This window comes from Benincasa hispida, chromosome 3 (assembly GCF_009727055.1).
Source record: "Benincasa hispida cultivar B227 chromosome 3, ASM972705v1, whole genome shotgun sequence".
Lineage (NCBI taxonomy): Eukaryota > Viridiplantae > Streptophyta > Magnoliopsida > Cucurbitales > Cucurbitaceae > Benincasa > Benincasa hispida.
The window spans coordinates 43282418-43298746 of NC_052351.1; the positions used below are offsets into that span (position 1 = coordinate 43282418).

The 16329-nt window shown below is 32.4% G+C and overlaps 1 protein-coding gene across 1 annotated transcript; it reads right to left on the reverse strand.

The window, feature by feature from the left end:
* Positions 1-5843: 5843 nt before the first annotated feature.
* On the reverse strand, positions 5844-6788 carry LOC120074140 (ATP synthase subunit alpha, chloroplastic-like; the record flags this gene model as incomplete). Its single annotated transcript, XM_039027156.1, is given in 1 exon segment — positions 5844-6788. A coding segment is annotated over 1 exon segment (945 nt), but the record flags the coding sequence as incomplete, so codon positions are not given.
* Between the last annotated feature and the right edge of the window lie 9541 nt (positions 6789-16329).

Genomic DNA, 16329 nt, shown 5'->3' on the forward strand with positions numbered 1-16329 from the left:
TTAAATTAAATTGAATTAATAACAGAACCATAGGCTCTCCAACTAATTGAGTGTCATTTATAGGTTGGAGCTGTGGAGCCATTGTTGGAGATTGTTCCCAAGCCCATATTTGCAAAAGTATCAGAGGTTCAGTGATCTCATGAACGTTAAGTTTTGTTCTTTGCACATCTATCTATACAGCTAACCTCTATACAGCTAACCTCTATCAGACATATCAAGTAATTTTTTATTATAATTTATTAAGTTGTACATTTTTTTTTATTAAGTTGTACATTATTTACTCGAGAAATAAATAATTTTTTTTCTTTTAGATCATGGCTTTAAATCCAAGACCAATTGATCCAAATGTTCTATACGACCAATCGATTCATCAATTGTACGGCAAGATCATATTACTGGCGAGATATCTTGTAGATGTCAAGGGACAGTTGTTCATCGCACTATCCCATTCCACTCTCGAATACTACCATTACTTCGTATATTTGAATTTTATGGAGTTGTTAGATTGGGATTCATTTAGCTAGATTGGCATCTCATCACAGCATTGGTCGAGAGATTGAGGCCTTAGATGCATATATTTCATATGCCCACTAGAGAGTGCACTATCACTCTACAAGACATTGAAGTGTTGTTTATGCACTCTAATAGATTTGTCATCATTCACCCATATCTGAACCCTCCATCGTGTAGTTGAGTCCATTGCTCCATACCAATGTTGTAAAAAAACTCAGACAGTTTCAATTTATTCCTTTGATGTCCTCACTAGCTTTATTAAATTTTTAAATTTGGAATTGACATTCGACATGATAAACATAATTCTTTTGACGATATATCGTAAGCAAAATAGATGGTGACATTTTGGACATGTCCAACCATTTGCTGGATTGTTCACTTCTGAGTAATGTCAATATGTCGATTTAAAATTAAACATGCCTCCTCGTTTGTAACAATTTCTCTCGAATATTTCAAGAACCATCCCCGTGTGTAACAATTGGATATTGTCAACATCCACAAAGACTATAATTGTGTCGTGTTCTCGAATGTTATCTATTACATTCTTATCCAAATCGTTGAATGTATCTAAAGGTAACTCATGTTCATGACCATCCAATTCCAACTCTTCAAGTTCATTGATTGTTGGTCACCATATCTTCATCATCACAAGGTGGTGCAACTGATTCAGAATTAGGGTCAATACATTGAATCAAATCTTCAAACTTACTAAAAGGTGCATTCATGTTTATATCCAACCCTATCCTATTCACATTAACATATAAATGCACTAAATTCAGGAGTGACATCGCGATTGAAAAAAACAAGTTCATTACTTGTTCATTAGGAACATGGAATGACATAAAATCCTGATGGTGTTAGATTATGATGTCTATACATTATTTCTAAGTGATTTGCTCTCATATCTATACCAAGTGACATCCATACTATTTCAACCAATTATTAAAAAACAAGTCCATTGTTCACATTGATGCTAAAATCCCACATTGTGGTTGGTCATAATCAATTCCATCATACTACCATTTGTAAACAACATAAGTCCCAAACATTTGTCTGCCATTTTCGAAAAAAATGACAAATAATACATTACTAATTATTTTACTACTTATCAAACTTAAATATTAACAAAAAAATATATTAAAAATATTAGATACTAATAAAAAAACTTTGAACATCAAACTTAAATACTAAAACAATTAAATATTATAAGAAATATATATTAAATAACAAAAAAAAAACTTTTTGTATTAAATAACAAAAAAGAACTACTAAACTTTTTAAAATGCACTAATACTAAAAGAATAACACTAATACTAACAAAGTCTAATATTATTTAAAATGCAGAAAAAAACATTAATAGTAGTTCTAACATAATATAAATAAGATTATTAAAATATGTAGAGAAAAAAACTACTAACATCAATGTGTAAATATTATTGAATTCAACAACTATTAAAAAAATTAGCATGATAGATCTACTAACATCAATATATAAGAAATTAAAATTATATACTAGAATAATATAGTATAAAAAAACTAGTAATAAATTAAAAAAAAGGACAAACAATAGATTACTAATTATTTTACTACTTATCAAATTTAAATACAAAAAATACAAATAAAAACAAACAAAAATATAAAAAAATATTTAAAATATTTAAAACTAATAAAAAAAACTTTGAACATCAAACTTAAATACTAAAACAATCGCATATTATAAGAAATATATATTAAATAACAATTTTTTTTTGTATTAAATAACAAAAACAACTACTAAACTTTTTAAAATGCACTAATACTAAAAGAATAACACTAATACTAACAAAATCTAATATTATTTAAAATGCAAAAAAAAAAAAAATTAACATAGTAAGTCTAACATAATATAAATAAGATTATTAAAATAAATAGAGAAAAAACTACTAGCATCAATATGTAAATATTATTGAATTCAACAACTATTAAAAAAATTAACTTGATAGATCTACTAACATTAATATATAAAGAATTAAAATGGTATATCTAGAATAATATAGATATAAAAAAACTAGTAATAAATAAAAAGTAAACTCTCAAATTCAATAGTGGTTTTACTTTTTTTTTTTTTTCAAAGTGACAATGATCCCTCTTTTCTTTGTTATTTGTTATTCGATAACAAAAACTAGGAAAAATAGAATACTATGAAAATATGGATCTATAACTTATTTTTAATTTAGAAAAAAACTAGAAATTTTGTTGAGTGAATGTTATTTTTTTTTTTTTTTGTTTCTCAATAGCAACAAAAACTATAAAAAAAAATATAATAGAATAAAAATATGAAAAAAAATTATAATTATTTTTTAGAAAAATTGAAATTTTGTAGAGTAAATATACTAACCTCACAATTTGATGGACGAATGTGGGGAAGAAGAGGATTTAGTANATTTGTTATTCGATAACAAAAACTAGGAAAAATAGAATACTATGAAAATATGGATCTATAACTTATTTTTAATTTAGAAAAAAACTAGAAATTTTTTTTTTTTTTTTTTTTTTTTTTTGTATTTTGTTTCTCAATAGCAACAAAAACTATAAAAAAAAATATAATAGTATAAAAATAGGAATAAAATTTATAATTATTTTTTAGAAAAATTGAAATTTTGTAGAGTAAATATACTAACCTCACAATTTGATGGACGAATGTGGGGAAGAAGAGGATTTAGTAACAATTTTTGGAAGAAGAAAAGGAAAAGATGATCTAAGAGACAAAAAGTCAAAAAGGGAGAGTGGTTTTTTATGAGTTTTGGAAAGAGAATAGAGCAAAATTTTGAGAAGTTTTGAAAGAAGAAGAAGACGGCAGAGAGCAACCGAAGGCAGTAGCAAGGCAGAGGGAAAATTGTGATTTGGGAAGCTTATGGTGGGGTTTAAAAAGTTATAGGTCGAGTTTTCAAAACTTGACCCACAGATTAACATTCATGCAGAGTTGCAAGTGGTTGGCATTGACTAGGCGTTGAAATTTGACAGGATGCAGGTCAAGATTAAAGGCTGGACATTGAAGTCTGATGGACGATGGAATGGGACAATGTGTCGAGTGTTGAAAACTCGAAAAATGTAGGCCAAGTTTTCAACACTCAACCTCAGTATAAACTTTATTGTCGGGTTTTGAAAACTCTACTTAATCCCTCTCTCTTCCTCGATCCTACCAAACTCCAATATATCTCTAAACTACCCTTATTTACTTAATATTCTCCAAACTACAATATTGTAATAAAACTTCCTATATTTTTTGTTTCTTGAAAAAATAAAATAAAAACAAAACTTGTTTGAAAACCATTTCTTATTTCTTGTATTTTTTCTCCTTACCTTTCTTCTTATTTTAAGTTAAAATATAATTTAATTATGTAAATAAAAGATATGCTACATGCATTAAAATATAAAAAAATAATTATCAAATATTTTATTATCAAATACAAATAATAATTATAAAAAAATCACATCATCAAATATAAATAAATCCCAATGTAAAATTAACAATAATAATAAAGTTATTGTTTTTATCTTTTAATATTGCTCAAATCTGATGTGCCATATTATTTTTCACTCGAATCATTCGTTTTAAATAATTTCAACTCAAATCCAATTCAATTATATTATTATGTAAATATCGTGGTTGTAAAATATCAAAGATAAGCTAAATGAGTGTCTCAGCGAGCTATGAAAAATTTAAAATTTTAAAATAAAATAAAATATAAATATAGAAAAAATATTTTTTTCAAACCAACAAAATTAATTAAAGACAATAAATAAAATATAAAAGATGGAAATAAATATAAAAATAAAAATAAATGAAAGAGGCGTATCTAGGACTTTAGTGTACAGTCAAAGAGTTAGAAAGACGGCTTGCATATCTACCAACAGGCCAGGGATAGCCTTTTGATTTATAAAGGAAATAATGTTATATAAAAGAGAAACAATTATCTCAAATTTATCCTATTTTCAGAAACGTTTCTTAAAATTTAGAAATAAAAATTAAAATGAATTATTTAATTTTTTAAAAAAAGATAAAAAACGAGAATAGAAAATAAAAAATGAGAACATTATTGGACCTTAGGTTTTCTGTTTTTCTTCTTATCAATACTTATAAAATATCAACCAAAATTTATACAGTACAGAAAAAATCTAAACGTTTTATAAATAAATTACATGATAAATAATATGGTTATCAAATAGATAAATCTTCTAAAATTTAACTCCATTATTATTAATTGAAAAGCTACTTTAATATAAAAAATCCATAAAAATAAAAAAATTAAGGCAAATATCAATTTATACTCCTAAATTTTGGGAATTGTATCAATTTAAACCCTAAACTAAAAATTGTATCAATTTAAGCTTTAAACTTTGGGTGTATCAATTTAAATCTAAACTTTAATATTTATATCCATTTAAATTTCAAACTAATAATTATATCAATTTAAACCCTAAATTTTTATATATGTATCAATTTAAATCCTGAGTTTTGATAAATTTATTAACTTAAAACCTGAGCATTCATAATTGTATCCAAATAAAACATAATGAATGGTTTAAGTTAATACAATTATAAAAGTTTAAAAGTTCGAGGTTTAAATTGATACAATTATTAGTTTGGCGTTTAAATTGATACAATCTCTAATGTTCCAGGTGTAAATTGATACAATTATTAATTTTGGGTTTTAATTGATACAACATCCAAAATTTAGAGATATAAATTGATATCTACCCTGAAAGTTTATGTTTTTTTTTTGGTTATTATAATTCTCGGAGATATATGTCACGCTATCCTAGATAATCAGTAATCAAGATTTAAATGCAGTTTTGAAAAGAAAATGATCATTGTTTAGTACAAATTAATAATCATTATTATATTTATATAGCAAAGCCTTACCAATTAATTAACTACTTATTACGAAATATTGATTTATATTGAATTTGAGAAAAATAAGATATAATTTATAAAGTAAGTTTGACTTAATGATATCGGTATGATCTCCGTAAACTAGAGATTCAATCCTCCATCCTCACAATTATTGTACTAAAAAAATGTTCCATTCGAATTAATAAATGTATTTGAAAATTTGAACCAAATCTAACTATAGAATAAAATTTCCCATATTTTTAATAATCATCTGATTTTTTATATTTAAAAATTAAGGTTATAAATACAATTTTCACCTATTGATTTCTTTACATTGTTGTCTATTTTGAAAAGTGTTTTCAAAATTCAAGCTAAGTTTTACAAATTGAAAAAGTTAATTTTTAAAAATTTATGTTTGTCTATGAAATTTAGTTAATTTAAAATCTATTGAGATGGAACTACCCACATTAATAGCAAGTTTGATTCCAACATTGAATAGATCGACAGATAAGAATATTTGTCCATCGTTAATGGAAATTACATTAGTAGGAATATAAGCTGAAACATCTCCCGATTGGGTCTCAACTAGTGGTAAAGCAGTCATACTTCCTTCACCTAAAGCAGAACTTGATTTAGCGGCTCTTTCCAAAAGGCGTGAATGCAAATAAAAAACATCTCCCGGATAAGCTTCGCGGCCCGGCGGTCTTCGTAAAAGAAGAGACATTTGTCGATAAGCTTGTACTTGTTTGGAGGGATCATCATAAATGATTGAAGTGTGTTGTTTTCTGTACATAAAATATTCAGCCAAAGCTGCTCCTGTATAAGGGGCAAGGTATTGTAATGTAGCCCGAGAATCCGCCGTTTCGGCTACTATAATAGTGTATTCCATTGCCCCCCTTTCCTGTAAAGCAGTCACTACTTGAGCCACAGAAGATGCTTTTTGACCAATAGCTACATAAACACATATTACATTTTGCCCTTGTTGATTGAGAATCGTATCCGTGGCTACTGCAGTTTTACCGCTCTGCCTGTCCCCAATAATTAATTTTCGCTGACCACGTTCGATAGGAATCATTGAATCAATAGCAATAAGTCCTGTTTGAAGAGGCTCATATATGGAACGTTTCGAAATAATACCAGGAGCGGGGGATTCAATTAACCGAGAGTTAGAAGATGAAATTTCACCTCAGTCATCAATAGGTTTAGCCAGGGCATTTATAATACGACCTAAATAAGCCTCACTTACTGGTATCTGAGCAATTCTTCCCGTTGCTTTTACAGAACTTCCCTCCTGTATCAGCAAACCATCACCCATTAATACAACACCAACATTATTTGATTCTAAATTTAGAGCTATGCCTATAGTACCCTCTTCAAATTCTACTAATTCACCTGCCATTATCTAAAAAGGACGAATATCACTATGGTTGAGAAACGGTGAGAAAATAAGTATAACTTTACAAAATAATAATAAAAAAAATAGTTAACCACACGGGACCTTAAAGATTCAACCTGTGAAATTTTGACAAAATCATTCGTTTTTGAAAAATAACTAAGCTTCAAAGTGGCACATTTTGAAATGGAAGAAGTTATATGTCTCATTTAACCAACAAAATTCCAAATTTCAAATACACCATTTTTCAAAAAATTTCTATTATATTATCTTTCAACTCTCTATACTCTAATCAAGAGTAGACAAAGACATGAGGAAAATAAACTAAAATTTCTTCACATATAGTTGGATTATCTACTCTGAAAATGCTAGGGTGACACGCCACTCGATATACAGATGTTAAACAGAAAGCACTGACAAATACTGTAACAATAGAATACTAACAACAGTAAAACGAGTAAATTAATATAGGAGTTAGTAAATCAATTCGGCGATAAACCACCTATGTTTTGGGGAAAGAAAACCCAAGAAATATAATCCACTAATATTAAAGAGTTAAACAATTTACAACGTAGTACTTGTCTGTAATACACGACTACTACAGTGGCTCATGTAAAGCTTAACTCACACGACACCTAGACTCCCCTTAGGATTGAGACTCCCTCTCAACTGAACTTAGGCTCCCCTTAAGTATGTTAATATTAGCATCTAACACTTCAGCACCCGATAGTATGTGAGACTCCTTCTCACGATGATATCTTTCCTCAAGCCAATGAACTTCCTTCACTGATGAATCTTAAGATCTCCCTAAGATGGAGAACTCCTCATCCGAAGCTGACTCTTAAACTCCCCCTAAGACTGGGAATCTCTTCTCTTGCAGTTATGGCTTAGGTTCCCTCTAAGCCGTGATAATCTTCAAATTGTTGTAATCAATGGATGAAGAACTTACACAGTGCAATAAGTGAGCAACGAGCAAGAACACAATATAAAACAATTCGGCTAGAGTATTGCAAAGTTTTATTCTCAAAAACAAAAATCGGCGTAATAAAACTACTCACTGAAAGTAAACTAAGACACTTCTTTTATAGATGAAACCAGAAAAGGAAACATCTCCCAAAAAGGAGAAAATAAGCCTCATCGCAATAAAGGAAAATACTAGACTAAATATCACAGCCAGATATTTCTAGATAAGGAAAGTATTCTATAGGAAAATATTTTGACGTCACAGCAGGATGTTAAGATTTTATTTGAGACATCTGTAGAACCACTGTCTTAGAGAAAGTTATAAAGCCAACCAACCAAATCTCCAATAATCTCCTCCTTTGGGTTATCATAATTTTTTTTATAGGCAGAACACAAAACAAACTACCATTCAACAATAAGCACAGGTGTCTAAAAGAAAGGCTTGACAAAATAATAACATCAATAATTTAGAACCATAACCAACCGAGAACATAATTCAAACAGAACCCTCCAAACACAACCAATCAAAACTGACCCGACCACGCCACTTTTCCTTGTCTGGCTGTAAAAAAAACACCCAAAAACAACAACTCCGTGGTTGAGAAGAGGAAACTCTTGCATCCTTGGACAAGACGGACCGCATGATCAAGAAAACCTCTTCCACTTCAGCCTTTCTCTCTTGAAGCTAGCGCACCAAAGACGTAAGGTCACAAGATTCGGGGGAAAGAAGTTGGAGGATATGACTACCAAACGAAGGAGCTATTAAAGATCGACTTATTGACCTTGCTAGAGCTTAGAATTGATGAAGAATAGACTTGGAGATGATCCAACAACTTCTAAAGTAGCAAAAAGATCAGGCTTCATTATTGAATTGTGTTCTAATCCCAATCTGATACATCAAAGTAGCAAGAGCAATGAACAAACCATATTTGGGAGAAGAAGGGTACCAATTATCAATCTAAATCTTATGCAGAAGGGCATCTTTAACATTCAAACCGGTTGTAGACAGTTGATCCCTTCATGATCAAGTGAAACGAGCTTCTCTAGATAATTCAAACACTAAATCTCTTAGAGGACGCCATTCCCTCACATTTTTAGGCACATTACTGAAGGAACCCTTATACAAGAGTATGTATGAGTGGAAGCGGATCTTTCCAATTCATTGAGATATAATTTCCACATATACATTCAAACATACAGATATGCATTCACAATGCTAAACTATTGGCATGCTTAAAGGATAAATAAATAAAAGACCGAGAGAACATACTGGTAGAAGACTTTTCTTCACTTGAAATCTCGCTCTCTCCACGAACGACCAGCAAGTAATCATCCAGCCACACCCCGGTCGTCTACACGAACAGCTTCGCACGAACACAAGGAAACATGAATGACACCACCATTCGAAGCCCTCAGTATTCTCAGAATGAGAATCCAAGGGGTAGGCATTGTTTGGATTTGGTAGAGGGGAGGAGGAAAAGAGATCGTATACAACAATCAAGCAATTGGGAGAAAGACGTCTATCGTATAAACAAAATGCTTGATCGTTTAGGTGAAGTATACGATCGTGTAGGAAAAACTAAGCGATCGTCTATACGATCGTTAGGAAAGGCTAAACGATCGTATATACGATCGTTTAGTAAATGGCGTACGCAGGTGTAAGCGATTGTTTAGTAAATAGCACTATCGTATAGGCTCTAATTTACTAAGCGATGACTGTCTCAAACACTATATCCTCCAATTCTTAACACACCGTGAGCTATTTAAGCATCCCAAAAGAATTCTTCATCTTACTCATCAGTTGCAAAAACAGAAGAGACGCCGACCAATTATCCCAGAACTATCCAATTAATAAATAATAAATATAATCACATTATATTCATAACCTATGGTTTAATATCATATATTAACCATGGTAATTTTTTCTCCACTAGATATAAATCATATTTATTTTTAATTTCCTCTAATGTATCTCATACATTAAGTCAATTATATCATATAATTAACTAGTTCAATTATATCATATATAATCGAACTCCCTCTTATCAATCTGAACATTTCAAACTGACCCAAACTGATTCTCAATTTGTATCCAAGCTACTAAGGGGACCTTGGGGACCTATAGCTCAAAGCTCCAACGGTACGTGAATAACTGACTAAACTCTTTAGCCACGATATCCACTATCCTTAACTGCCAGACATTCCACTAAAGATTGACAGCTGAACTCTTCTTACCACAGATATATTTCTATGTCCATCGGATATAACCAATCATCAGTACGATGACCCTTCACAGATGCTCGTAAATACACCTGGGCCAATTTACTATTTTTCCTCTGTAGTTACATCTTACTTCTTAAGTACCACTGATCCCTCTAATGAACAATACAACATAGTCCTACTATGTGTGAACACCTTTCGGGCCATAAGAAGGTGTGTGGCGCCACATTGTTCAAGCCCCAAGATCAGTCTTTAAGGGAGAAATCTATTTACTTACCCCTACTTCGGGGAAGAAGTGAACTCCATCTTGTGTAGCTGAGTTCCCAGCTCTTAAATCAGACGAATCTCAAAGTGGTAGGTTTGAGTTGGTACTCTAGCCACTCACACCCATGCAAATCAAAGGACCGCCTTCAATGACAGGAGTTCCCAACTCACTCAGGATTGAGGTCATGTTACCTATGGTCATCTTAGTGAAGTGAAGTCTCTGTCATGAACGAGGTTATATGACGAGACGTTAACACTTCGTGGTTAGATCTTGTACAAACTATTTGTATAGGACGCCCCCGCTTGCATGTCCCCTACACGAATGATCAGGATCAGACCATCTGTGACAAGTCACAACACTTGTAACTATTCCACAAAGCGGTCGCGTCCGTAGCATTACGAGGATAAGGTTTCCCTCCTATATCCATATACTACAGACCATTTTGGTTATCACTTAAGACATGATCCACTTGTATGTCACCATATACATGCTTAAGTTACATAAAGACAACCAAGGATTTTAAGTTTATTGGTTTGTTGTAAAGCAAATAAAACATCTAAATGTGCAAAGTCAAGAAGTGAAGTAAATATCATAGATTATACATCACAAATATTCATGCAAAACTGTTTACAAACTACAAGATACGAGACTTTAAGGCATCAACCTTAACAATTTTCCACTTGTCCTAAAGCGAAATGGGGTGTACAAAAACAAGTACAAACTAATAAACTAGGGCATAAAAATCCAATACAAATAAAATCTCCTAGTCCAGCCGTGGGCGGTCCCCTAGACTCATGCTCTGAAGGTAACTCTCAAACGCTGTAGTCGTGAGAGCCTTCGTAAACAGGTCAGCAACGTTGTGCTCCGAGGCGATCTTCGTGAAAATCATGTCTCTTCGATGCACTATCTCACGGATCAGATGATACTTCTGCTCTATGTGTTTACCGCACTTGTGACTCCTAGGCTCATTGGAGTTCGCCACAATACCACTATTGTCACAATAGAGGGTGATAGGCCTAGACATATCTAGAACAACTTCCAGCTCTATCAAGAACTTCTTGAGCCAGACAGCCTTCTTAGCAGCTTTACAAGCCGCTACGTACTAGGCCTCCATCGTGGAGTCGGCGATGCACCCCTGCTTATTGCTCTACCACACTACAACTCCTCCGTTAAGATTAAAAACTAACCCTGAAGTGGACTTTCGAGAGTCCTTATCAGTCTGAAAGTCAGAATCCGTGCATCCAGTAAGGATCAAATCCCCAGACCTATACATGAGCATGTAGTCCCTTATTCTCTAAAGATACTTGAGGATATTGTTAACTGCTGTTCAGTGACCCTTGCCTGGGTTAGACTGATACCTACTGACTATTCCCACAACATAGCAGATGTCTAGCTTAGTGCAGAGCATCACATACATCAAAGTGCCAACGACAGATGCATATGAGACCCTTCTCATCTCTTCAAGCTCTTGAGGCGTCTTAGGACACATGTTCTTAGACAAAGTGACTCCAAGCTTGAATGGTAGTAGGTCCCTTTTGGAGTCCTGCATCGAGTACTTAAGCAATATCTTGTCAATATATGATGCCTGAGACAGCACTAACACTTTATTCTTACGATCCCGAAAGATCTGTATACCAAGAACAAACTGAGCCTCTCCCAAATCTTTCATTTGGAATTGGGTCGCTAGAAAATTTCTCTCTCGAGCTTGGTTCTCTTCAATTCTCCTTGATGAACAATGGTGATGGTTCTTTTCCTCCTGTGATCTTCTTGCAACAACAAAACTACTCTATTCTAAGCTCTAAGATGTTCTCTCTATGTTATGCTGCATTTTCTGGTTGCAAGTCTTCTATTTATAGGCGTTTTCCCTCTGCAACTTGTGATATGATAGCATTAATTTTGGTACCCTGGTCAACCGCCTGCCATTTCAGTTGCTTTTCAGACGTTGACATTCAGATACCCATACTTGTAAGTGGGTGATTTGATAGGAATAGCTCGAACCAATGTACCTGTTATGCGTTGGAATTCTTTAGACACATGCCTTTGCGTTAGTTGCGCCTACGACAGTTAGTGAAATTTACTAAAATCCTGTGATGAGATGCGTTAGTGATGCAGTTTTATAAAAAAGAATGTTTTTGTAAAAATTAGTAATGTTTGAAGGATTTCGTGTGTTTTCCTTTAAGAAAGATGATATTTTATCATTAAGAATCTTGATTGTTCCAACTTTTGAGAGACAATAACTTATATTTCTATAAGTTATCAAGCACTGCTCAACAAATCTTCCATTTTGAGGATAAGACTGAATAGATAGCTGAGGATATAGTCCTGCAAGATGGAATTTATTCCTATCCATTTTAGGGTTAGCAAATAGATTGTTCCCTTAAGTATTGATTCCTGGTCTTGAAAAAAAGAGCCCCGCCCTTTCATGGCCGAGAGGGACATAGTTTATTAGTTAGACTATAAACTGATTGTTCAATAGAGGATCATTGGGAGCTTAAGAAGCAAGATGTATGTACAGAGGTAAAACAATAATTTGACCTAGCTGTAAATACAAACGACATGTGAAAGATCGACTTACTGATTATGGTTAAATCAAGTGGATAGAAATATACCTACAATGAGAAGAGTGCAACTATCGAGCTATAGTGGTATGTCTCAGTAGTTAACGAATATTGATTAAATTGGCTTAAAGAGTTTAGCCAATTAATTTGAAATCGTTGGAGCTCATGATCTATAGGTCCATAAGGTCCCTCTACTAGCTCGTAAAACATTACACATTGGATTAGAATATTGAGCGATTTTGGAGTGTTCAAATTCGAAATTTGAATTTGAATTTGAAATGTTCAATTTCAATTTTTAGAGTTTGGATAATTATATTTGATATAATTAACGTTTAAATTTATCGAAATTAAATGTAAATTAGAGCGTTTAAAATATTTAAATATTGATTTAAATATTGTTTACATAATTAGATGTTTTATTAATTTAATATTTGATATTAAATTATCAATAACAATTTAATTAATTAATTAAATCTAAATCAATTTTTTATTTTAAAATTCAATTTATGGAATTTGAATTAAGATTTAAATTATTCTTAAATTGAATTAATTCAAATTAAGAAAATGAAAATCTAAGTGGATTTATCCGAAATTTGGAGATTTTAGTAAATTTTTCCACAAACCAACATCTTGCCTACGCACTTAGTGCTAACTGAAGTGTTAATTAGCTGATAGATTAAGTGCTGCATGTTTAAATTTTTTAAATACTTCAATTTCAGAAATTGAAGGAGAGATGCATGCTAATTTGTTGAAAATTCTAAGAATTTTTTAAACTTTCTCTAGTCCCTTATTCAATTCCTTTTAATTTTGAGTTTCTGCCACTCAATCCAAGGCTGAGAATAGTAGAGAAGGTTCTCTTGGTGGTCTACTGGTGATTTGGAGATCCAATTTCGTATGGAGAATAAGGATCAAGAAGGAATCTACAAAGGTATTCATTCTAGAAACCCTTGTTTCAGAAAAATTGTTTTTTAGCATGTCTTGAACTCAAATTAAGTATAATTAGAATGCTTAATGATTTTGTTAGCTTCCATATTTTGCATCTTTACTCTTTCACGGGATAATTCAGAGTCTCTTTTCCAATGATCTTACTACACGTGCCATCACTAAAGGTGACTTTTCTTGAGCTAACATATTTGAGATGAGATAAATAGTTCTTTTCACCTGTCATATGACGCGAGCTACCGCTATTGAAGTACTAATCACCTTTGGCAGATGATATGAGGGAGTTGAAGACAACATTGCATTTGTTCTGAGTGTTCTCCTCTCTCCATACATGTTTTATCTTGCTTTGTCTTGGTCTATACTTTTGATGGAAGTAAGGAATCCTTTTGGGAAAAGAGGGTCTGTAAAGATCTTTCAATAACTGATAACAAAATGGACGTTTATGCCCAACTTTGCTACAACAGTGACAAATCCATCTTTTCCAGAATATACAGTTGCCTTTCTTAATAGGATTGAAGAAGGAAGTTCCAATAAACCATAGGACTCTAATTCTTGAGCTCTAACAAGCTCAATCTTTTGCTTCCCTTTAGACTGTTTATTATGTTGACTACTACCTTTTGAAAAATCAAGCCTAGCATTATCACCTGTCCTCCTTTCCTTTTGTTAGGATTTTCGCAAGAGTCTCAGTACTAGTTTTCAACATTCTTACATTCTTGCTCATAATGTCTTTTTCAACTTTAACCTGTGAAAATTCAAGCTTCAACTTTGCAATCATAGACATAAGCCTATGATTGTTAGCAATCAAGGTCTAAATTCTTTCTTTTTGCACATGAAGTGCCTTATGATCGTTTTGCCATTTTATAAACGAAGTTTGATAAGAAGGATCTGTAGACCCATGGTTGGCAATGTTATGAACATTTTTTGCATACACATCATACTCAGAAACTTCACATGACAGGGCATCAGATGAGATATTATTAACAAGTGCTTTAATATTTTCCTCTAAGTCACTGTTGTCTCCAGACTCAACATCAAACATAGTTAAAATATAACTTTTACCCTACTTCTTTAGAAAATTAGGACATTTTACTTGAAAGTGTTCGTAGTCGTCTGACTCTTTATATTTGAAGTACTTTTCTTTTTGGAAAAATAAAGTACCTGATTTGTCAGTTTCCTTCTTACTACTCTGAGTTCTAAATTGTTTGGGGGGAGGGAGAGAACCGCTAGACTGGTTATTGTTGGATGTGTCAGACCTCTTTTTGAAACATTTTAGTACACGGTTAAACTATTTTGAAAGCAATGAAATTGATTCAGCAAGGAAATCTTCTAACTCTTTATCATGATCAACAAGCTCTTCCTTAACAGAGGATTAAAGAGTAATACCCTTAGTTTTCTTCTTGATCTTCCATTTAGTGACATCTCAAAAGTAAGCAACAAACTAAACAATTCATCTACTCTCAGCTTGGTTATGTCTTGAGCTTCCTCAATAACAGTAACTTTCATATCAAACCTCTTAGGTAAAGACCTAAGCATCTTTCAGACAAGTTTTTCTTGTGAGATTTTCTCACCAAGAGTGTAGGACTCATTCGCAATATCTAACAGTTTGACATTAAAATCAACATTGGACTCATTATCATATATTCTAAGATTCTCAAATTCTGATGTCAATTACTACAGCCTTGACATCTTAACTTTCGATGTTCCCTCATGCATTACCGACAAAATATCCCATGCCTCTTTAGCAGAGAGCATGTGTTAATTAGTCTAAATATATTGCGATCTATACCATTAAATATGGTGTCTAAGGCATGAAAATTCCCCATCGAAGCTTCATCTTCTTTTCCAAACCATTGTGACTCTGGCTTTAAGATTTCTTTCTCATCATCAGTTTTGATGGTAGGATGAATCCACTCAGCAATCACAACTTTCCATGTTTTGTTATCGATTGGCTTCAAGAAGGCAATCATTCGAGATTTTCATTACAAATAGTTCCATCTAGAACCGGAGGATGAGTGGTAGAGCCACCTTCTTTGATCCCATCCATGATCGAAACACCTGATTTAAAGGCGGCCCTCTCTAATACCAATTGAAAAAGCATTAAGGTGACTCACCACTCGATATATAGATGTTAAATAGAAAGCACTAACAAGCATTGTAACTACAGAATACTGACAATAATAAAACAAGTAAATGAACACAGTAGTTGGGGTAGAAAGCCAAGGAAACATAATCCATTAATATTAAATAGTTAAACAATTTACAATGTAGTACTTATCTATAATACACTGACTACTATAGTGGCTCATGTAGAGCTTAACTCATGCAGTACCTAGTTTCTCCCTAGATGTGAGACTCCCTCTCAACTAGACTTAGGCTCCCTTTAAGTATGTTAATATTAGCTTCTAACACTTTGATATCGATAGTGTGTGAGACTCCTTCTCACGATGATATCCTTCCTCAAGTCAGTGAACTTCCTTTACTGATGAATCTTAGAACCTCCCTAAGACGAAGAACTCCTCTTCTAGAGCTGAGTATTAGGCTTCCCCTAAGATTGAGAATCCTTTCTCTGGCAATTATGGCTCAGGCTCCCCTGAAGCCG